Source organism: Fusarium odoratissimum, assembly GCF_000260195.1.
Source record: "Fusarium odoratissimum NRRL 54006 unplaced genomic scaffold supercont1.5, whole genome shotgun sequence".
NCBI classification, from domain to species: Eukaryota; Fungi; Ascomycota; class Sordariomycetes; order Hypocreales; family Nectriaceae; genus Fusarium; species Fusarium odoratissimum.
In genome coordinates this window covers 864001-886868 of record NW_022158691.1, presented here as the reverse complement: position 1 = coordinate 886868, position 22868 = coordinate 864001, and the positions used below count along the sequence as shown (strand labels likewise).

Sequence of the window (22868 nt, the reverse complement as noted above, 5' to 3'; positions counted from 1 at the left end):
CACAGTGCACACAAATTTGATGTCAGAATTGGGGTGTTCGGCAGTCTCATCGGTCTCCAGAGCTGGGGCTTGTCCATCGCTTTGCCCTCCGAGTCTGGAGACAGGCTTTTAAGTATCCAATTTCCCTCTCAAAGAATTCTTGTTGGTGTTCAAACTGCTGAGCGGTCGATCACCATTCCGAAAGGCGAAAGAGATCTCCTTGTTTTCTCAATGTAGGACAAGCAGGCGCCTACTACGTCGCTGTCATCTCCTGCATCCATACGTTGTAGTCAATATCGAAAGTACATTTGAAGCTCAGCCATTTGGTGTTACCGTAAAACACGAGCTGTTCTGCTGCAGCATTACACATGAACAATATCACCAAGTGGCTTCAATAGCCGCCGCCGTGCCGTCCATGGCCTATTCCTTAGCCCTCAGTCGTGGTGACCCGCAAGGCTAGAGCTTTGGAGCCTCAACATCCCATAGCTGTATCTCTATGACATTCACTCAACATTTTCCCATATGTTACTCGCTTTTGTATACAGACAGACAATGGCGACGATGTCTTATTTGTGCACTCTGCAGCCCTTTATTGGTTCCGGGCCGGCAAATAATGATCCGAGCCAGGCCCGGGGCTATCAGTACCATCCATTCTCTTCCCCTCCTTGTGGCAGCCTGCTTCGTCGGCGCATGAAGGAGCAATAAGAAGATCATGTTTTTCTTCAAGACAGCCCTATTTTCAATATCACACACAGGCCGCTGGATAAGTGGTCAGAATCACCTTATCCCCCATACTTGACATGTCCTGTGACACTTCCGGATAGCAATGGATGTGGCCGGACATGGTCCAGGTATTGTCGGGACTGCTACCTCCACTCCGCCCGGCGGCGCGAGCTTTCGAGTCTCCAATGTCAATATCCACAAGACAGAACGGTTTCGTTTTCAGAGCAACGTTTGAGTATTTTCTACGCTCACCCTCTCACAGAGACATGCGGCACCCACCCTCCGTGCCCGGCCGACAATTTCACCCATTCGCAGGCGCCTCCTGCTCTGGTGATGAAAAGGAGGCGCGTCTCCGACAGAAGCATTACGGTGGGGCCGTTTCCGAGTACAGCACAGTGGTTTTATGATGCGGCGGCACCGTACCGTAATTATCACCGTCACTGAGTTCGGATGGAATGAATTCCTACGCGCCCAGTAACGAATTCCTTTGCCTGCGTCCTGTACAGTATATATAGGGATGTAGTATCTTGCTTCGTAGTAAAACCATTGGGCTCTGGACACTTAATCGCTGATGGTACCGGCTGTTGCTGCCATGGTGCTTCCACAACGAGGCCGGCAGATTAAATGCCAAAACGGTACCCACCTCCGTCTTGATCACGGAGAGGACCGGTGTCGTTTTGACAGGGGGCGGGGAAAGGGCACAACGATCCGTGGGCTAGCGCTTCTGACCGAACTTGTTCAGTGCCGCGGAATTTCGGAGATATCCTCTTCCGACCCGTATTCAAGCTTTCATCCAAGCTTTGTTCAGAGACGAGCACCAACATGTTGAACAGAGATTCGTCCAGCTTGTTTAGCTGACCAGCTATCCTGTTGATGATTTTGATTGATTCCTACTGCATTCCCATCATACGCTGTATCATCAAAAATAGAACACATGTTCTTCCTCTATAACATCCCATTTCATCTTGACAGAATGCAATCATTTATGCCTTAGTCTCACGAACAGGAAGGGTCTTCTCTTTCTTGCCGCCCTCCTTCTTTTCGGTCTTCTCTACTTCCTTGGGGGTCTCCTTGATAAAAGGCAAGAACTCAGGCTCGCCAGGAATATACTTTCGCAACACCTCGGGCACAACGAGTCCTTCCTCTGTTTGGTAGTTCTCAAGAATGCAGCATAGTGTTCGCTCAGTAGCACAGAGTGTCTATAACGATGAATTAGCGATATGATCCCAACAAGCGAGGGGATCATCCCAAGACTTACAGCGTTCAGAGCATGGACATACTCCTTCTTTCCACCACCAACGATCTGCTTGCCCTTCTTTGAACCATGGCGAATCTCGAGCTCTCTGGTCTGGTAGTCTGTGCAGTTGGAGCAAGAAACAAGCTCCTTGTATTCCTTCTGGAAGGGGAACCATGCCTCCAAGTCGTACTTCTTGGCAGCAGCGTTGTTCAACGCACCTGTGACGATACCCACGACCTGGTAAGGAAGTCCAAGGGACTTGTAAAATTCCTCGGAGTTGGCCATCATTTGGTCAAACTGGTCCCAGCTATCATCGGGGCCACAGAGGACGAACTGCTCAACCTTCTCGAACTGGTGCACGCGGAACACGCCCCAGGCATCACGACCGTGGCTACCGGCCTCCTTTCGGAAACAAGTGCTGTAACCGCAGTACTTAATAGGGAGCTCAGAGGGCTGGATCCACTCCTCGGCATGAAGGGCGGAAAGGGGCTGCTCGCTGGTGGCAATCAGGTATCGATCCGACTCGGAAGGTGTAGGTCCTTCGGAAACACGGTAAAGCTCCTCGTCAAATTGAGAGAGCTGTGCAGTCTTGGCCATCTGGTCGCGGTTGAGCATGAAGGGAGGTTGGTTAGGGGTGTAGCCTGCAGCACAGATTTCGTTAACGGTGCATGATAATTTGGATTTAAGTATGCATACCCTTGTTGAAGAGGAAGGCTGTGGCATAGTTGACGAGTGCAAGGTTCCTGTCAATGTCAGTCGTTGTCGCCCTTAAAGCCCTTCTGACTTACAGGAACATGCCGTAGCCAGTCAAGCAGTAACCTCGGTGGCCGACCAACTTGACTCCTCGAACAGGGTCGTATCCGCCAAGTCGCAGCAGCACATCGTGGTGGGAAAGAGCAGCTTGCTTGGTCTTGTCGAAAGTCTCAGGTTCCCAAGTTCGCTCGATCGTGTTGTTGTCTTCGTTGTCGCTGACGTGGACGGAATCGTGCACATAGTTTCCGACGAGCTTTGCCTTGACTTTGAGCTCGGCATTCTTTGCCGCGGCAAGCTCCTCCTGGATCTTCTTCTTCTCTGTCAACTCCTCCTTCTGCTTAAGTAGCTCGGTCGCGTCCTCCTTGGCTCGTTTCTTGAGGCCAATCTCCTTTTGAACGCCGTTTATTTGTGTACCGATCTGTGTAACTCCATACTGAGCTTCCAAGATGTTAGCTGGTGCAAATAGATCATAAAATTGTAAAGATATTCAATGACTCACTCTTGCGCGCATCTTGCCAAAGGGCAATAACCTCGTCAACCAGCTCTACAGGAGCATGTCGGCGACGCTGACTCTCTCGAATCTTCTCGGGGTTTCCGCCGCGCTCCTCGATAAAATCCTCAATGTCCAACATCTTGGCGATTCGCGATGGTACGATATTCGTTCAATCTGGTTGAGCCTAGTGGTGGATTTTTTATCGTTGTTGATAGCCCAGGAAGGAGGGGGAGGGGCAATTGCTTCGATCACCTGACTTGGATGGAAGGGTCTTTTTTCGATTTGGACTTTCTTGGTAGTGGAGACTTGATCAAGGCAAGTGAATCAAGAAGCAGTGGAGAATGTTCAAGTATTGCTGTAGAAAAGAAGACCGCTACAGCAAATCTCAAGCTAGGTATTTATTGATAAAGTATGCGTAAGAAGTACTCTACCACATTTGAAAATTGAGTCACGTCAAGGTCTCACCCCGTAGGCGAAGGACGCCGGGTGAGTAATTGAGCGTTGCTATAAGCATATGAGCCAATCACACATTTGATCCAAGACCTATTTCGCTGTTACAGGGTAAGCTGTATTTCTAGAGCGTTACGATAATGGCTTTAGAGTCATCATTTGTGAAGATGAAACGATAACGGATTTTGGCATCAGACCGGCTTCAGTGGACTTGTCGATCCTAGAAAAAACAAAATGAGCTTGGAGTAGTAAAATGAATGGTTTGGCTTATTGATTTTGGTCCCATTGTGATTGAACAGAGGACCTGAGCCAAAAAAGCGGTGACCATTTATTGTCTATGGTAAATCTCAAGCAACTTTAAATACAAACGCAACCCTCTTGACTACCAATTATCTCGGCGCATCATATCAAGAGTCCCCAAGAATGAAAACTAATTTAACTATGATTAGACAAGCTTAGGCTGTATTGTGCTGCAGCGCTTGTTAAGTGTTCAACACTTCATTGAACAGCACCTTCCTCCGGTTTCTGAGTGACCATTTTAAGCCGAAATTTAAATCAATGGTATGAGTCTTGGAAAGTTCCTCTTCTCCTTTTCATCTCAAGCTGAACCAAGATGTCGAAGCAACAAATATTGACACTTGAGTTAGGGAAGCTACTGTGTGCTTGCAAGGGTCAACAGGACCCATGCATCACCTCTGGCAGTCTCCATCATTGGATGAGGCTGAGCCTTGCTGACGGCCCCCAAACCCGCACTTTCGATTAAAGCTCATAGGCCAGCCGTGCTCAACATTGTTTGGGTTCAAGGCTGTCCTGCCTGACTACAAATTTCTGTTTGGATCGCCGTAAAAATGAGACTTGGGCGTCGCCGAGAGGAAAGTCTCTCATCGTCCGACGATACCACAGTAAGATAGAGGATATGACACTACAAGCCCCGCGTATTGACCACCGCTGACTATTTGTGATTCAAGATATCGGATCAGGATGATGAGCCACATTATGAGTACATTCTCAAGGAGATGTACGTACCTTCTTTGAACGATAACTCATTTGCCGACCAGAAAGACCTTGTGGAGTGAGTTGAACTTGAAACCAATGTCTAGTCTAAACTCACCATATAAAGCCTCGTCTTTGTGCATGGATTAGGGGGGAATCTCAGAACCACTTGGAAGAAAGAGGGGACAACTGAACCGTGGTTTACAAAGCCAGAGTTTCTTGGCCGCCTCAAAGATTCGGTTCGCGTTCTGTCATTTGGCTACAATGCTCACCGTTTCGGCGATGTCGCCAATACGAGAATAATTCATCACGCCAATGATTTACTCCGAAATCTGGTTCTGAAACGACTCGATCACCCAGTATGCACGGTCAGGATTTTTGATAAATTTGTCTAATGTCTTTGCAGGACCGCCCCCTAATATTCATTGCTCACAGCCTTGGTGGGTTAGTGGTCAAAAGAGTGAGTTGAGAACCAATTCCCATGTGTCTTCCAACTCACAAACCCAAGGCAATACTTCTATGCGCGACAAATGACGATTGGAAAGCTGTTAAGCAAGCCACAAAGTCCATTATCTTCATGGGAACCCCTCATATGGGATCGGAAAAGGCTGAAGACCTTGTCGTTGTGCAGAAATTGGCATCTCTGATGAAACTTCAAACGGCGGTTGCGACAAACCTCACAAAAGAACTCCGTGCTTTCTCAAACTCAGTACAAGACATCAACATGGAATTTACTATTGATGTTCATCGTTCAATCAAGCTCCTATGTTGCTATGAGTCTCATCCGCAGCGGTTACCCAATGGAACAAAAGAAATTGTAAGTAAATCTTGTGGCCAAGTTTATCCCGCTAACTTCGCCAAGATAGTCCCTCAATGGTCTGCTGTCCTTCAAGGTGTCGATAACATAGATCTAAATTGTACGCACTCTGGGTTACCTAAATTCGCCTCCCCTTTACACCCACGGTTCGAACTGTTCTGGGGCGAAGTTGAGAGGCTAGTCAGACTGGCCGAATCACCTCCAATCAAACCAATAAAAAAGGCACCTACGTGGACAGATGATGATGCTACACAGTACGAAACACCTTTGACCCGCCCGAAAAATGCTAATTTCCCCAGACCGTCACCTCCTCGACCACGCCAGAACGCTCCTCTCCGGCGTCGACATGAAGTAGGGAAAGCATCAAAATCCTCCAGAGAGTCGGCGATTCGCTCAAGTGTCGACAAACTATTGAAAGAAGTCACAAGCCGCATCAATGTCGACTTACCAACACAGCATGAGACTGCTGTGTCTCAAGCTCAGAATCGGACACAACCGGAGAAATTTGGTAGGCCGAGGTGTTGTTACAGGAGTATATGGTATGCTGACTTGCAAAAGACGTCAAGGACTTTAATGATTTCATACGCCTTCTTCGCTCTGTGACACCCGAGAATAAAGGTCTTGATCGCGAGGCTCCTCACTGGCAGACATGCTCATGGATATTGGAAGATCCCGCTTTCGTCAAATGGAAGGAAAACAAGAATGGTAGTCTCCTATTCATTACAGGGAGCCCTGGATGTGGCAAGTCAAACTTGGCAAAGTACATCCAGGGTGCAATGAAAGATTCGAGCGATGAAAGCTGGGAGGAGAACCTCGTCATACCATTCTACTGTGATAGTCTGGAGAGCTCTCGACACAACCCTCCGATATTGGATCTTGTTGTCCAATCTATGTTGAGCAAGTATACCACCATGTCACAAGCGACAAGAAAAAAACTCGAATCAGTCTTAGAAACCCTTGGGGTCGATAGACAGAAGTCGCGATCACCTCTCGAAACCGAGAATAGTGGACATTTCATCCAATTGATGGAAATTGTCCAATTACTGGCGACGGCTGAAGATGCTAGGCCAACTTGTCTAATAATTGACGGTCTAGATCAATGCGAAGACGAATTCATCATCCGATTGCTCCGTGGCTTAGACACGATCTTTCGCCGTGAGGCTTCTGCTTCAGCCCTCAAAGTTGTCGTAACATCACGCATGGCAGACTCGATCCGAGGATTTGCGCTCGCAAATAACCACATAGAAGTCACACCAGATCTGATCCTCAATGATATTCAAAAGGTAGTTGATGAAGAAGTTGACCGCATCATCTTGAGTCGCCGGATAGCCACTGTTGGACGAGCTTCTGTCTCAGCCGTCATTGTCGAGAGGTCAAATGGAAGCTTTCTTTTTGCATCAGCAGTCCTCAAGGAACTGTGGCACATCAAAGACACAGGAGCTAACTCAGTCTTTACACTCGTTACAAGCTGTCCTCCAACCATGGAAGCGATATATCAACAAGATATGGACCGCATTCAGAATGAACGCAATGATTTGTTTCAGCTGATTCAGATTATCTGCATAGCAAGGTCGACCTTGAGAATAGAAGAAGCCAAGGAGATCCTTCGGTTTCTAAATCCCTCGGTAACGAGGACTTACGATCTTGTCGGCGATTTGACAAGAACATGCCAGCGACTAATTAGATTTGGCGCCGAGGACACTCTCGAACTTTTGCATCAGACTCTTTACGACTTTATTCTCGACACATATGATCTCAAGCTCGTACATCAAACTCTCGCAACCGCATGCCTCAAATATGTTAGGGAGATAGATTGGGAACCATATCACGACCCATGGACAGACTATTGTCGAGATGCTCTTGCAGATCGCTATGTATTTCTGGAATACTCTTCGTCTTGGTTTAGGTATCATTTGAAGTTCTTTGGGCCAGATACCTACAAGATATCTTGGGATTTATGGGATTTCATCCGCTCCCCAGCTGGGGAAAAGTGGCGATATTACACCTTCCAGAAACGTGCTTGGGGATCCAAAAGTCCATCGCCGACACGATCGTTTGCGTTATTCAGGGCTCAGACACCGAGTCCTTCGAGGTCTAGGAGCAGGTCCTCAAATGGGTCGAGGACTCGATCGCCCCCTGCAATAGAACGCCCACAGACCCCATCCTCAGCTGCTGGCAAGCAGACTGAAGATATGACCAAAGCTGGATACCTATCGGACGGCACAGATGACAGTGTGAGTAATTGTGACTCTGACGGATCTGGAGGCCGTGGGCGATTGATTAACACGACTCAATCTTCCATTCAATCAGCAAAACCACCCTTGGTGTTGCTCGCTCAGTGGGATGCGGATCTTGTAATCAAAGAGATCTTCTCCAAGGCCCTAGAACTTAACCCAAACCGCTTCCTTCACAAAATCTATGATCTTCTTCTTCATATTTCCCCAAAATCAAAGCAACAGGTTGAAGAAGACCTGGAGACACTAGTCAACAATATATGGGAAGGCACTACAGCAATACACTATGCCGCAGCCCAACCGGGGGCAGCATTGGAGGTACTTCTCCCTTTTGCGAGGAATGTAGACCTGCCAGATAATGACGGGTCAACACCTTTAATCCTTGCCGCAGTCCGTGGTCATTGCCGGAGCGTGCGGGCTCTCCTCAAGGCTGGCGCCAAGGTAGATGCTGTTGATCCATGGAACCAAACGGCACTGTTCACCGCGGTTGATGTTGGCGCAGTGGATGTTGTTCAAACACTTCTTGAATTTGGGGCCGATCCTAATATTTCATCTATCAACGGCCATTCACCACTTGCACTTGCTACAGGGAAGAATAGTTCCGAAATGGTTGAAATCTTACTGGAGTTCTCAGCGGACCTTGACGCTCCCGCATTCGATGGAAAACCTATACCTTTCTTAGCTAGCTGGATGGGGAGTACTGATGCCCTCGAGATCCTGGTACAACATGTCGACGTGGATCAAGTTTGGCGGAATGAGCGCTTGATTCACATGGCATGCTTCAAGGGATGGAAAGGGGTGGTTGATAAGCTTATCGAGAAGCATGCGAACCTCAATGATCCTCCCAGAGATCTGCCAAAAGCTTCACCAGTGGCTCTGGCCGTTGAGTCGGGCCATAGTGATATTTTGAGGACGCTTTTGGCCGCAGGTGCTGCAGTCGAGTGCCCCGTGAAGGGGATGAGCTCTCCCCTACATATCGCAGTGGCGGCTCAGAATTTATTGGGCTGTGAGCTGCTTCTTGATGCTGGATGCCAAGTCAACGCAGAAGACAGGGATGGAAGCACGGCTCTTTCAATAGCGGCAGACCTGAACGATCTCGACATCGTCGAATGCCTTGTCTCTCACGGAGCTGATCCAAGTAAACCTGATTATGAAACACCCCTTCATATTGCGGTCGACTGGGGAAACCTTGAGATGGTCGAAATTATTCTTTCGAGCCGGTTCTTTATTGATATAGACGCGAAAGGTGAAAAGGAATACACTGCTCTTGGTATTGCAGCGACAACTGGGAGATTGGACATCGTCAGTATGCTTCTTGATCATGGAGCGGATCCAAACATGCGGAATGGACAACGTAACTCAAGCGCTCCACTACACATTGCAGCCAACAAAGGCCATCGAAGTATCGTGATAGAGCTCCTGAAGCGTGGAGCAGATCCTTACCCAGAAACTACCAAAGAATCAAGTGCCTTTCATGCTGCCTGTATAGGGGGCTGGCTGGACGTGATGGAAACTTTCTTGGAGGTTGTCGATGATGTTGGCGAGTTGGTCAACTTCGAATGGGGCTGGGCAGGAACCCCTTTAAAAGCAGCGGCATCAGGTGGCAGATTGGATGCAGTAAAGCTACTTCTCAGTAAGGGAGCCGACCCAAAGAACCAGCTGCAATCCAAGATCAACAGGGGCCAGACTATCATCCATGCCGCCGCTGAGGGAGGTAATACCCAGGTTTTGGAAACCATCCTTGAAGCAGTCGACGATTCGTCACTTGAGATACGTGATAGAGCTCAGAGGACACCACTCTGGTACGCTTGTGTGGAAGGACATGAGGACATGGTCAAATATCTACTCGAACGAGGAGCGTCAACAGATGTCATCTTTGATGATGGAGACAACATCATACCTATCATTGTGTCTGGTGGATCTGAGAAGAATTTGAAGCTCGTATTGGAGAAGAATCCCAACCTCGACACCGACTGCATCTTACCAGATGGCGAGACACCGTTATTCAAGGCAGTTAATTCTGGTCACGATAAGGTGGTGCCAATCCTCTTGGAACGTGGTGCAGATGTGAACAGAAAATCGAAATATGGAAACGTCCCAATCTTTGGGGCGATCACCAATCGTCAGTATGATACTTTACGGATTCTTCTTGAGCATGATTCCATCGATCTGACTCAACGGGACTCCTTCGACCGGACTGCGCTTCAGATAGCACAGCAATCGGGAACACGTTTGATGCCTGCTATAGTGCTAGGTGCTGCTCAAGACTCGGATGTAGAGAGGATACTTACCGAGAACCGAGACATGTACGGGCTTAACGCTTATGACCTGACCAGACCTGAAGCCAACAATCCTGCGCCATTCGATCGCTGTGTCGAAGGTGTACGTCGGGATGCTCAAAGCCTATTGGATGATTTCGACCTTCACGGGGTAAGATGGGAGCGCCTTGGCAAGTTTCTGCTCCAGCTCGGGTCATACAGCTTCGCCCAAATTGCTCTTCAAAGAAGTGCTCGAGCTGTAGAGACAACCCCCTTAGTTTTGCAGCATGACAACTACTGTGATATGTGTCTTGCCACAATTACAGGCCCTCGCTACGTTTGTTGCACATGCTGCACAGTCGACCTTTGCGAATTGTGTGTCAGACAGGACAAGAAACCAGGAAATCGTACTTGGGGCTGCGATTATCACTCCTTTCTTACTGTCAACTTGCCCCAGATTCAGGCCCCGGATGTAATGTTGAGGACTGAGATTGACTTCCACGTACCAACGCTACTGTCTCCTATCGAAGAGGTAGCATCTGAAACGAGCCAAGGGGGGGCAGAATCAGATGGTGATGAACCTTTTCGGGAGCCTTCATCTCTGCAGGATGATGAGAAGGCTCAGGATGGCGTTTCTCTGTCCTCGGGTGACACTTCAAACAGCTATACAATGGCAATCGAACCTCTCACCACACAGTCCTCGACGGCAGTGACTGGCTACTCTGTCGACGATGGCGAACTTCCAGATAATGCGACTAACAAGAGCAGTGCATTAGCAAAGGAAGAGTGGTCAGACAGAACAGAGGACGAACTCCGAGAGTTTCTCGAAGCAGTTCTCAAAACTTTCACCACCTACCAGACGCCGAATGGAATATCGAAATGGAACTTTTCAGTCGATGGGTGGACTTTGAGGTACAAAGATGATGCTCTGAAATCCTCATGGACGGAAGGGGATGAGAATGCCAAGATCGTACAACCTGCACGAGAGTGGATGCCGCTTCAGCCGTTGACAGAAGCATACTATTATCTGTCAGGGCTTTCATATCTTATGGCAGACGTACCACTGTACCTAGTTGCAACTGGACTAGCGTTCCATGGATATGAAGATGAAGCTTTGAGAAGAAGGAAGCGGTTGCAGCGGCTTCATCACAAGGTGATGTTTCCTGTGACGCGTCACGGGGAGGTCGTAGTCTGAGGAGAGAGGATCGAGACGATGGAGCCAAAAAGAAAGGAATCAGCAAAAGGAGTATATCGATTGCATAGTGTTCGATGGTACTGAGGACAGTTCAATGATGGTATATGAAAGAACTTAGGTCTGTCGGGCTGGTCATGTCGCCGTCTGCAACTGGCAGTGCCTGCACTTGAACGAGTATCAAGCCACTTCTCGGTGATAGCCAATATATAATTAGGCACCAGGCGGCTTTTCAGGGGATAGACAGTGAGTTGGACTGCTCGAGGACCCCACTTCAACGGAGAGATACGTGCACTTGTCATTGTTCAAAATACACGCCAAACTTTCTCGCTCTTGTTCCTTCTCCTGTCTCCCCTTCCTGTCCTTCCTCAGCGCCGAACACAGCAGACTCAGAAGCTATTTAAACACAGATAAGAGACTAATATCTAAACACAAATCCACACACTACCACACACAAAGATCTAGACAAAAATATCTCGACTCTTTTTTTTTACACGCAAGTGAGAATCCCCAGCCGTCAACTACCTCCGTCCTCACAATCTAATTACACACTTCCTTTAGTACCCAAGCCTAAATCGCCATGACTATTCAGCAGCAAGTCGACTACTATGTCAGCGAGCCGAGGGCCCCAATGCCCGAAGAGCACGTATGCGTCGCGTGCAGGGTTGGCACCCGCCAGGCATTGGAGTTCCTCTGCAGGGCATACAGAACGCGTAGCCCTGCTTGGAACTGTTGCAACCTTTGCCTGAGAAGCCTTCCATACGTCGAAAATAGAGGCTTCTGCTTCCGATGTGTACCGAAGCAAAGACATGAGCTTTCGAACTTGCCACCCTGAGAGTTGGGAACTGGCGAAGAGGGACGCGATGTTTATACTCGCGTCCTTCTATAGGCCAATGCCTGTCTGCCTTTTTTGTCGCAAGTTCTCAGATGGTGTTATCGACTGTGGTGAGCATGGTGACTTTGATGCAGATGATCGTCAAGATGTTATCTCGATCGACTCCACAGACGCCATCATGGTTGGGAAATATCCGCAGTCAAGCACCCACAGTTTCGACTGGGAGCCACGACAGGGTGTAGTCAGTGGTATGGAGCTTCCTTCTCTTCGAGACTCCTTGTGCACGTACCAGCCAACGATGGGGCCGATAGGCTTAAGCCTGTCATGTCCCTCAAGAACACCCAGATGGGCAGCACACCAGCCCCATTTATCAACCCAGCTCTGCTCGCTGACGAGTACGAACGCGGACACCCATATTTGTCTCACCACCGACAGAGAAAGCCCTAGGAGCTCCCAGAGCGGTACTCCCATCACTCTGTCGACGATCCGGCCATGTCACAGATGATCATGCTCGGGCAAATCGAGTATTATATGGACCGCAGTAGACCATGCTGGTCGGACGAAATCTCAGACGCCCATAAGAATGATATGGAATGGCGAATCCAGCCCCTGCCTCCTCTTCTCCGCCACCCCCCATCGACACTGATGCATACCAACGATGGCCCCGGCTCACGAGATACACCCTTGAATGCGATTATTGGTCCTCCAGGAGTTCCGCGCGCACCGAACTTTGGGAACAGGCTACAGCCTGCCCGAACAGAGATCCCAGGCGAGAAGTTTCACATGGCGATAATCGAGTCGCACACCGTAATTGATCAGTTCGGAACGCTTGAGCTCGAGGATTCTGTGGAGAAGGGGGGCGATTCTGAAGCGGAGGAGGATGGTTCTGAAGACGAGGATGACTCTGAGATGGACGAAGATTGAGTTACTTGACTCAGGGGTGTAAGTCAGTGGCCGGTAGGCTGGCGACGAATGATCCGAAGGTAGAGAATGGTGCAGTCATAAGGAGAGGACCAGAGGGTACTGAAAAGACGAAGGGATTGCTGTGCTATGTAAAGCTGTGTCTTAAATTATGTATAGTATCGACAACTGATATCTTCCAATTGACATGAAGTTGGAAGATCTAAGCAATCACCATAACTTGACAGAAAGCGAGGTTTTCAAAGTGAAAAGATTGGAAAGACTGGAAAGATTGAGTGCTGTGAAATATTATAGGAATCATTGTAAACCCCGAGAGTAAAATTTGAGAATAATCAAAGTGAACGTGGTGCTATAACGTATCCTTGATGGCTGGTTAGAGGCTCAGAGTTATCCCACTATCACTGATCCATCAATTGTCAACTTCCACACATGTCGAGGCAAATCAACATTCTTTAGCAACATCGCCACTAGGCATTGAAACCGAATACTCGAGTCCCAACTTTACGGCCTTGCCCGCATTCAGCGAGACCTCCCACGAAACCTGTCCGCTCTTCTTAAGAGATGCCATAGCTTTGCCCCAGTCTTTATCCTCTGCAGTCTCACGTCCAGGAGCACCAGTCGCTTGGCGCGGTCCTTCGACAGTCAAACCTCGAGGGCTGAGTAACTCAACTCGGAGGCGATCATCCTCTGAAACAGGGATTTGATCCAGCACCAGAAGGCTGATGGGCTTTTTGGCAGTTACGCGGGTATTGTGGACTGTGACAGCGCGAACATAGACAGAGCTGTCTTCCTTGCTGAACACTCCGCTCGTGCTTCTTCGAACATCAGGCTTGGGGTACATAACTCTGATCGCCGAGTCCACACCCAGACTAAGAGTGAAGACCTCACCGGAGCTACATCGAGGAATTTTGGTCTGCCCCATGAAGCTGCCGTCGAGCGTCAAGCTCGCAGGTCCACGCAATAAAGTAAGTTTACTATTGTTCTTGAGTTTGGCCTTGAGATAAGCCGCTGGCTGATATTTGGCCACGATAGTATGGCTGAACAGAACATTCGTAAACTGCAGGCGAGCAACACGTTGCTTCGAAACGGTGAACTTGGGCACGAGAGTCTTGAGGCCGGGAAGATCGAAGGTTGTGGTGAAGCCGGTCTCTTCAACAAGGGAATTTTGGAATTCGAGGGATGGCTGAGCATCCGTCATAGTTGTATCTTCATCTATCAAGGCATCGAAGTCGTCGTAAGAGGAGAAGTCTATCTGTGCCATTCCTGGGAATTGCTGCTGCTGTTGCTGCATCTGTTGCTGCATCTGTTGGGGCTGTGCCATCTGATTCTGCACCATCATGTTGTGTGACATGGGTGGTCGCATCTGCGACCCCTGAGCTTGCGCTCGCGCTTGTTGCGCCATCATCGCAGCAGCAGGGGGAGGAGGAGCAGGCGGGCCCGTGGAATCCTGCTCCTGTCTAGCCATCATCAGCCTCTTCTTGTTCTGCTGTTCCAACATCATCAACTGCATCTGATAGTCATTCAGAGCGTGGCCTGGAAGACCAAACATTTCGCGCCTGAAGTTAGGAGGCTGCTGTGGTGCTTGTTTCTTGTTACGCCATGTGGCCTGTTGCTGAAGTTCCACCACACTTTCAAAAGCACCACTCTCGGCAGATGAGGACTTCTTGTTGCCCAGCTTGATACGCCAGGGTGTGAGACTGGGAATTGACTCGTCAAGGCTCGAAGATGTGGCCTGAGAAGTGGACAGTGTGATCTTACAGTTTTCCCATGTCTCAGATGTTGTGTTATGCAGACCGGCATCGAAGCAAAGCGTACCCGTGGAGTCAACAGTTGACAGCTGGATGTCATAACTGGGAGTCCAGAATGCCGAGTTGGTGACATATGACAACACAAGGTTGCAGGAGGATGTCTCTTCCAGGTCTGCAGTCTTGCTCCTGGGCCGCTGAACAAGTTCAACCTCGCTGGATACAGATTCCCGGCGAGACGAAGCCGGCGTGTAGGATGAGCTCACCTCAAGTTGTATGTGTATGGTATAGCAGAACAGCGGCCAGCAACGTGAGCGCTCGTTGCGAATACGCTCCTTCTCCTTGCGCTTCTCCTCTTGACGCTTCTGGCGCTGTTCCTGCTTTTTCTGGACGGCTTTCTGGATTCTGGCCTTGTTCTTGGCCTCCTTCTTCTGAAACTTGTTTCCAAGCTTGTTCAAGCGCATCTGCTCCTTGGTAACCTTGTTAATGGCCTCCGTGAGTTCTCGCTCCCTCTGCACGCCGACTAGACGTTCTTCAAAAGCTTTTTGGTGTTCTTGCTTATATGTGTCAAGCATCTCACTAATGTTTACACCCTCTCTCTTATCAAGAGACTTGGAGTATATGTCAAGGACCTTGATACGCTCATCAGCATTGCCAATAATTTCTCTGGCTCGCTGCTGCTCATCTTTGAGCTCGATGAGTTTCATCTTGGTTTCCAGCAACTCCCCATGTTGCGGCACTTCTGGGGGTTCGCCTTCTCCTTCTTCTTCATCGTCACTGTCTGAATCATCATTATCATCGGAATCTGGATAGACTTCATCAAAAAGTTCGCGGTTGGGGAGAAATTCAACACTGATGCCCGTGATTGTAGCGGCACCACTGCCTTCAACGGTGACCGAATTCTTGTCAATGGTTGGGCTCAACCCGACAATGGATATCTCGTTGACTCCAGGCTAGCTAGGTAAGCATAAGGAGAGACATTGGCCAAGAAAGGCGTACCTTGAGAGGCACATTCTTGATTTCTCTCTTGACCTGTGCTTGGGTGGGAAAGAGGGTAACAGAGCGTGTTCCAAGGTCACGAATCTTGTATTCAACCTTATGGCTAACGTCTGTGTCGAAGGCTGGAGCGGCGAGGTCCATCATGATGAAGAGGTCTGGATGGGATAGGTCTTGGAGGCAGCAACAACACGAGAAGGTGTCACGATGATGGACTGGAAGGAAGAAGTATAAGGAAGTAGGATGGTACGATGAGAGGCTATCTTGTTGAGACAGACCAAGATGTTCGAGGACAGGAGAAGTGAAGGTAAATGGAAGAGGTGAAGAGGAAGAGGACTGCTGAGCATGCCAAAACAGAGGACAGAGGGGGGAACACGAGATACTTATACTCGGACGACAGATGCTGGGGTCCAGGCAGATGGCAGTTCGGAAGTCACTTGTACCGGAATAAGGCAGAAAAAACCATAGCGGACAGTTTGACGTGAGGTTGAAAAAGATGGAGGTCCTGATAGGTGAAGAGCTTGATCACCACTAACACGATGCTGAGCATTCAAAGAACATTCAGTGATGTAAAGTAGCCAATTGGTAGCAATTGACCTTTGTGATGAAAAAGGTGATATACATTTTTAGCAAGATAAGAAGATACGGAAAATATCATTACCAGAGCGGCCGACTCTAACGGATGCTTCGTCTCTTATACGAAAGAGAGACGAGAGCGCGAGGGGACAGGAGTAAGAAGGGAAATTGGTGGGGGGTGAGGTCCCTGGGGTCTTCAGGGTCTGCCTGCTGATTTATCTGGGTGCCTTATACTAATGCCTGAAGCTTCAGGTGTCATCTTATTCCCAGGCCACAACATCAGGCTCTCACTGTATTTTTTTTTATACCTAGCATTGGATATTGTTAAGGTGAGCTGCATGCTTACAAAATACTTTATTTTACAATGTTGGCAAGTGTTTGAGTATTTTTTTTTTCTATTTGCATAGGCAAACCTCGCACCTCAGCATGTCAGTTGGAGTTCTCTCCAACACGCACCCTGTAGCTGGATATGGAGAACCAAGGTTGCTTGTATGCTGCTCTGAATAACGAACAGACCCCAATGTTTGCTTGAGAAAAGCCATATGATTATTGAAAACGAGAGTATTGGCTGTGCCGTATGCCAAATCTCCAGTTCAAACCCTTAATAAGTCAAACGTCCAGATGACATCTTGTGGTTTGCTCACCACCTTACACGGCATCGCAATCAACCTCACCAAACCTGAACCGGATTCTGATACAATGCTTCTCAGCATCTATAAATGCGAGCACTATCGCCAGCATGCTTTCCCTTTGAGACGTATGCAGAACCATCTTGGGTGCTCTCTAAAGCATGTTCAGGCAGTATCGCTTTTATGATCACTATCAACGTCACCAATTGTACCCCAGAAGAAGTCGTGCACAAATTCCGCAGAGAATCAACATGGCTGGTGACAGGCGTCGTCACTTGAATGGTATCGCTGAGATCGATTATGGCGACGATTTTGAAGATCTCGGTGAGCCACACGACATGGCCTTTAGACGCCGGCCTCCATTCGTTCCAGGACCTGGTGGAAGACAAAACATCATCATTGTACACTCAAGAGTTGGACAATTGAGGAGAAGATACAGTGTCGACCAAGAAGTCCTGTTCAATCTCCTACCCAGAGTCCAGGAGGCACCGAGACGCGGAGCGCTGGTATTGAGCACCTACTTTCGCGAGCCATACTTGGAAAATCATCCAGAGGATTTGATGAACTGGGCTCTCGACTTTGTGTTCCAGCACCTATCAGAATTCACCAGCATTGAAGCGATGGAAATGTTCGGCGTTGCTATGCAGGACATTGAAAGTGATCCAGTCCGTGGTCGTGCAGTCAACGAATGGGCTGCTCAAATGCATGCTCTGTGCATCGTGCTCAGCAATGATCAAGGGCTAGGATGTTCAGATGTCCTTCTCGGCAGAATTCTCGACTTTTTTGAATTTCTCATCCAAGAAGTTCATAACATTTTGGGATGGAATCAAGCTGCGGTTCTCTTTGAAGCTTTTGCAAACATTGTTCGGACAAATCGAGGGGATCAGGTGCAGCAGATTCGAAGGATCTGGAACCAATTCGACCCAGAGGTTCAGCAGCAGATATTGGCTGACATTAGGAGTGCACTGCCTGTCGAGGGCATGGATGCCATGGCGCACCGCATGTATCGAACATTGGGGTACTAGAAGTCACCAGAAGCTAGAATGAGGACTAAGAAGGGAATCTGGTCATTTTGTGAATAGTTATGCAGTATTCAATAGTTGCCAATCACATCACATCATGAATTGCATAAGCCATCCCCAGCCTCATGAATTCCATCACCCCACCTCTCGCTCAACCTATCCCCCCCGGCCACTCGGACGTCATGGGCTGGCCTCGTTTATTCATTCACCAGCCTCTCTCGCTCTCCACCACAATTGTAGCCAGCGCATACATACATACTCATTCTTTGTCGGTCACCTTGGGCAGAAAATCACCGGTTGGGTGAGCTGTCACGGACAATTTATTCGTCTGTTCAATTATACGTCGTTATTTGAGCCAAGACTGAAACCTGAACGCCCATAATGTCTGATACTCGCAAGTCAAACAAGTCACCGCTTCAATCGCTGGATCCTCAGCCCATCCGAACTCCGTCTCCCTCTCGGGACCGTGACCGAGAGCGAGACCGGCGGGATCGTGCTTTTGATCGAGGTCCAGAGAGAGCAAAGTCATATCCAGGCCCCGAATCTCAATATGGTCCTCAACCTTATGGGCCTCAGAACTACAATCCCCAGGATTATGCCAATCAGAGCTATAATCCTCAGAATTACGACTCGCCGGGCTACAACCAGCCTTACAACCCGCAGAACTACCCTCCTGTATCAGGTCCTCAAACTGGTCCAGGCAACCTCCCGATCCGTCCTGCCTCTGAATCGTATCTTCCCAACCATGCCGGAGCCATGGCTACCGCATCAACCCAGCAAATGGTCCCCGCCACAGCACCGAGTGACCTGCGAGAGTTACAAGCTCTTAGAGTGAACTGCCAGTTCAATCTGCGCGAGTACATGAGCCTGCAGCGTCAGCGACGAGGTGGCGATTCTGCCGTCTCTGCTTATGAGCTTGAGACCCGGATTCGAAACCAGACCAACATGGTCCTGAATGATCTGAGGATCCTGCAGGGCGAGGTGCGCAGCATCGCTAAAGAAGCCGAGAACCATCGATGGCGAAGATGGATCATCGGAGGAGCTATGTAAGTAAATTTCACGTCCCACTCGCCTGAACCCAAGCAATTGACTAACTTCGACAGTGCTACGTTCATTCCCTTCATCCGCCGCTTCTGGCGCCGAAACGACGGTGACGAAGATTCTCACTCATCAGCCAACGACACCGAGTACGCCTTCAAAAAGTCAAAGGGTCTTCTCGAGCACATCAAGAATGGTATACTTGGCAAAGGCCGCTTCGCCAAATTGGCTTTCTTTGTATTTGCCGTGCTCGTTGTGTTCTCTAATGAAGTGTCTATTCGAGTAGCTCGGACTGTGCAGAAGAGGCTTAAGAAGCTGACAGCGAGAATCGAGCACGGTGATCCGGATATCGATGAGAAGGACATGAAGCTCCTCGAGGGCTGGCGATGGAGGGTTCTACTGTGGTAAGACAGTGCCACTACGATGACATGAAAGGTACATAAGATGAGGATATGATTGAAACGAAGCCGAGGCGATTGCATTTACTGAATGGTTTTTATTGTAAGATTGCAGTATATTTATCTGTATGATGTCATGAGTTTTCAATACATCCATGGTTGCAAATCAAATGATGGGAGTTTTCTGGTAACAATTGCAAATGAACTGCTTGCTTGTGTTTATGGGAGTCTGTGCCTACAAGTCATCGCTAATTTATGAGACCTCCACTGACATCACTGATCCTTGCAAACTCATCTCCATCATAGAAAGTAGCAGGTGTCACAACTTACACCCATCAAAAGTATCTGAAGGAATCCTCACAGAAGGAAATCCTTCATATGACCCGAGAAAACCAAGTCGACCATCAAAATGGGCGGCAAACGCAAAGCCTCACAAGACCTTCGGGGTCACTCGCTCCCTGTCGACCAAACGTTGACCCTTGAAGGTCCCCCAGAAGATGCAAAATCTCGAGATAGTCACTTTGCCGAGCTATACTCAAAAGCGCCAGACTTTCAGCAGCTTGCTCTTCAAGATGCAGATTTTGCACGATTGTGAATACTTCTATCCTCAAAATGGACGAGAATTCCATCTAATAAATCATCGCAGGTGGAAGAAACACAAAACTGATTTCTTCAATGATCCGGAATGTGTCATGCAATTGACGAAATCACTTCTCAAGCTGGACTTCGGACTGAAGCTTGAACTCCCTGACGATCGACTATGCCCTCCTGTGAGTTTTGTCTCATTTCTTGACGCGTTTTATGATCTGACGCGCCCGTAGGTTCTCAACCGGCACAACTATCTCATGTGGCTAAAAGGCCTCCTTGACAGCACTTCTTATGAGAAACAGGATAGGAAAATCGTTGGACTAGACATTGGTACTGGCGCAAGTTGCATATATCCTTTGATGGGTTGCACTGAACGTGATTGGGACTTTATCGCCATTGGTAATCCTTTCACCACCCGTTGACCAGGGCACCGCTAATCAAAGCAGACATCGATTCAAAAAGCCTCGAGTATGCTCGCAAGAACGTGGCGCTGAACGGCCTCGATAACAGGATCAAAGTCGTGGAGCGAAAGCCAACCGATGCCCTCATTCCGCTCGATGATCTAAATGTTAACAGCATTTCTTTCACCATGTCAAACCCACCTTTCTATAAATCCGAAGAAGAGTTACTGGAGAGCGCGAAGCAAAAGTCTCGCCCGCCTTTTACATCATGTACAGGAGCTAAGGTTGAGATGGTGACCGACGGCGGCGAAGTCGAGTTTGTTGATCGCATGCTCAAAGAGTCGCTCGCCCTTCAAGAACGTGTGCAGTGGTACACATCCATGTTCGGATTTCTCACAAGCTTGATCGAGTTTGTGGACAAATTGAGAGAACACAAAATCGACAATTATGCTGTCACGGAGTTTATTCAGGGCAGCAAAACAAGGAGATGGGCTGTTGCATGGAGTTTCGGAAACATGAGACCAGCCCAATCGGTTGCACGCGGCATCAAGACAGCAGTTTCAAAAAACGTGCTTCCAGAGATCACAGAAGAGAGAGTCATCAATATACCTCTTCAAGAGAAAATTGGCGAGTTTGCAGATCGTTTTCGATCTGAACTCGAGAAGCTGGACTTGATCACCTGGGAATGGGACACTGAGCGCCTGGAAGGGATCGGACGAGCAGCAGGTCGCGTCTGGGCACGAGCTTGGCGTCGTAGAAAGCAAAGAGGGGGTACTGAAGACCAAAAGGTGGTAGACGTAAAGTGCGAGTTTGCTTTCAAGGTTTCCATACAGGTTGGTAAGGATGATGTGGCAGTCCATTGTCGATGGCTTGAAGGTCACAATCCTGTCACTTTCGAGAGTTTCAGGGGATATCTGAAGAAGACTGCACGATCTAACATCAATCCTCAGAGCACCGAGAACAAAGCATAGAGTCGAAGGGTATCTGAGGTTGAGTCTGCAAATGGGATTGTGCGGCATAACCGCTAAAAGTACTAATAGTAATACACAGATGTTCCAACTAAGCTCTAACTCTTAGTCGGAAGCCTTCAAGATCAGCCAAAACTTCCTCTCTACTCTTCCCGTTTACCAATGCAACTCGAATAATGTCTTGCTCCGAATCAGGCGCCATATTCTCGTTTCTAGGAGGGTTGTTGTCCAGGTTTGTTGGGAAAGGATAGCCTTCTCCAATAGCAGCAATAAACATCTGGACTTCATCACTGAGACCTTGCTCTCTATATGCAGCTGTCAAGACGTCCCACGTACTCTCCACAAGTGGCAATGCGTCGGTTGTTTCCATCGGTTTGCCGAATGCACTGCTGATTTGGACGAGATTAACAAGGCGGTTGATGTCCACGGACTTATTCTCGCCTGCTGCATGGAAAAGAGCAGGGTTGAACCATAAACCGTCGCCCTTCTTTAACTGAAGTGAGATATAATTGTCTAGAAAGAACTCGTTAAACTCGGGAAGACGATACGCCATGTAGCCAGGCGCAAATGCCTGACTGAACGGCAAAAGTCTTGTTGGACCGCTCTCAAGAGGTACATCGACGTGTGCTATAGCGCCTTGCAGAGTCAAGCATTGGCTTGCAACTTGCACTGCCCTGGGATACCTTCCACAGTTCTCAGCAGACATGAAACCTAGGTGGTAGTCGCGGTGGGAAACTTGAGGCTGCCCTCCAGGCCGGACGTTGTTGACTTGAGTAGTGATGCGATACCCTGGACCAAGCCATGAAGAGAAGATGAGGTCGAGGTAGGGATTCGAAAAGTAGTTGAAGAAGGAGTCTGGGTCTTGGAGACCATGTTTACTGAACGAATTCCAAATCCGATCGTTTTTACCAGCACTTGCAAAGTGATCGCCTGCTGTTTTGGTACCCTGGCTCTCCCTTTTGATGATATTATTGAAGGCAGCTGTTGACTTGTTGATCACGTCCAAGTTGGTGTAAAGACCAGCTGTGACAAAAACACCAGGGCCATACAAAAGGATTTTGTACCATTCGTCTTGGAGAGCGGACTTTTGGTTTTCGGTAAGGGTTGAAAAGTTGGAAAGATTGTAAACAGGTACGTTCTCCTTGATGTCTGCAGCGAGTGGGTAGTCTTGTTTGGGGGCTTTCTGAGCGCAAAGTTTTTTGAAGGCATCAAGAGAAGGAGGCGGAGATAGTTTGAAAAGACGGGTGTGTCCATGTTCCGCCATGCTGTAATTGACTGCATTTCCGTTGGTGGGCATATTGAAAAGGTGTATCCGTTGTGGTAGATAGACACTTGGAGTAGAGTCAGTTCAGGATGTGGTGGGAAACCTTCGTCAAGAAATACCTTTTGTTCGGGGAGAAAACCGAACAAAACAACAACGATTTTGACCATTGACGATTCAAATGTGCGTCAGAACATCAGATGTTCATTTCAGACGAACCGATGATAGGATACTCCTGTATCACAAACATGCTGGGGCCAAGCATAGTGATTCAAGAGGTTACGAATGGCCGAATAATTTAACCGAATAATTTAAGCATATAGAAGAGCCAATCAGTGTAAATAAAACCAACAAGCTATAG

At 48.5% G+C, this 22868-nt stretch overlaps 8 protein-coding genes across 11 annotated transcripts; 5 read left to right on the top strand and 3 right to left on the bottom strand.

The window, feature by feature from the left end:
* Positions 1-1461: 1461 nt before the first annotated feature.
* FOIG_04242 (seryl-tRNA synthetase) lies at positions 1462-3582 on the bottom strand. 2 transcript variants are annotated; one of them, XM_031202387.1, is made up of 5 exons: positions 3192-3582; positions 2728-3130; positions 2636-2682; positions 1961-2580; positions 1462-1901 (listed from the first exon to the last, which is right to left on the bottom strand). In XM_031202387.1, the coding sequence occupies exons 1-5, from the start codon at positions 3322-3324 to the stop codon at positions 1686-1688; spliced, it is 1419 nt and encodes a 472-aa protein (XP_031067834.1). In that variant the 5' UTR covers positions 3325-3582; the 3' UTR covers positions 1462-1685. The 2 variants fall into 2 exon arrangements, with proteins under 2 accessions (XP_031067834.1, XP_031067835.1); XM_031202388.1 differs by having other exon boundaries at positions 1509-2580; positions 3192-3410.
* A 635-nt stretch (positions 3583-4217) lies between these two features.
* On the top strand, positions 4218-12240 carry FOIG_04241 (uncharacterized protein). Of its 2 annotated transcripts, XM_031202385.1 has the most exons (8): positions 4218-4537; positions 4604-4707; positions 4756-4987; positions 5035-5088; positions 5137-5445; positions 5491-5699; positions 5745-5953; positions 6004-12240. In XM_031202385.1, exons 1-8 carry the CDS (start codon positions 4484-4486, stop codon positions 11130-11132), a joined length of 6300 nt encoding a protein of 2099 aa, XP_031067832.1. In that variant the 5' UTR covers positions 4218-4483; the 3' UTR covers positions 11133-12240. The 2 variants fall into 2 exon arrangements, with proteins under 2 accessions (XP_031067832.1, XP_031067833.1); XM_031202386.1 differs by having other exon boundaries at positions 4218-4707.
* Positions 12241-12246: 6 nt separating this feature from the next.
* Positions 12247-16239, bottom strand: FOIG_04239 (uncharacterized protein). Of its 2 annotated transcripts, XM_031202383.1 has the most exons (3): positions 15630-16129; positions 14897-15583; positions 12264-14827 (listed from the first exon to the last, which is right to left on the bottom strand). In XM_031202383.1, the coding sequence occupies exons 1-3, from the start codon at positions 15771-15773 to the stop codon at positions 13328-13330; spliced, it is 2331 nt and encodes a 776-aa protein (XP_031067830.1). In that variant the 5' UTR covers positions 15774-16129; the 3' UTR covers positions 12264-13327. The 2 variants fall into 2 exon arrangements, with proteins under 2 accessions (XP_031067829.1, XP_031067830.1); XM_031202382.1 differs by having other exon boundaries at positions 12247-15583; positions 15630-16239.
* On the top strand, positions 12457-12888 carry FOIG_04240 (uncharacterized protein; the record flags this gene model as incomplete). Its single annotated transcript, XM_031202384.1, has 1 exon — positions 12457-12888. The coding sequence occupies one exon, from the start codon at positions 12457-12459 to the stop codon at positions 12886-12888; it is 432 nt and encodes a 143-aa protein (XP_031067831.1).
* Positions 16240-16488: 249 nt separating the features above from the next.
* FOIG_04238 (uncharacterized protein) lies at positions 16489-17934 on the top strand. Its single transcript, XM_031202381.1, has one exon. It carries the CDS (start codon positions 16993-16995, stop codon positions 17854-17856), a length of 864 nt encoding a protein of 287 aa, XP_031067828.1. The 5' UTR covers positions 16489-16992; the 3' UTR covers positions 17857-17934.
* Positions 17935-18014: 80 nt separating this feature from the next.
* On the top strand, positions 18015-19559 carry FOIG_04237 (uncharacterized protein). The gene is made up of 2 exons (XM_031202380.1): positions 18015-18899; positions 18957-19559. Exons 1-2 carry the CDS (start codon positions 18235-18237, stop codon positions 19297-19299), a joined length of 1008 nt encoding a protein of 335 aa, XP_031067827.1. The 5' UTR covers positions 18015-18234; the 3' UTR covers positions 19300-19559.
* Positions 19560-19582: 23 nt separating this feature from the next.
* On the top strand, positions 19583-21379 carry FOIG_04236 (23S rRNA (-N6)-methyltransferase). Its single transcript, XM_031202379.1, has 4 exons — positions 19583-19880; positions 19936-20059; positions 20111-20276; positions 20324-21379. The coding sequence occupies exons 1-4, from the start codon at positions 19699-19701 to the stop codon at positions 21247-21249; spliced, it is 1398 nt and encodes a 465-aa protein (XP_031067826.1). The 5' UTR covers positions 19583-19698; the 3' UTR covers positions 21250-21379.
* FOIG_04235 (uncharacterized protein) lies at positions 20365-22783 on the bottom strand. The gene is made up of 2 exons (XM_031202378.1): positions 22630-22783; positions 20365-22577 (listed from the first exon to the last, which is right to left on the bottom strand). Exon 2 carries the CDS (start codon positions 22541-22543, stop codon positions 21338-21340), a length of 1206 nt encoding a protein of 401 aa, XP_031067825.1. The 5' UTR covers positions 22544-22577; positions 22630-22783; the 3' UTR covers positions 20365-21337.
* Between the last annotated feature and the right edge of the window lie 85 nt (positions 22784-22868).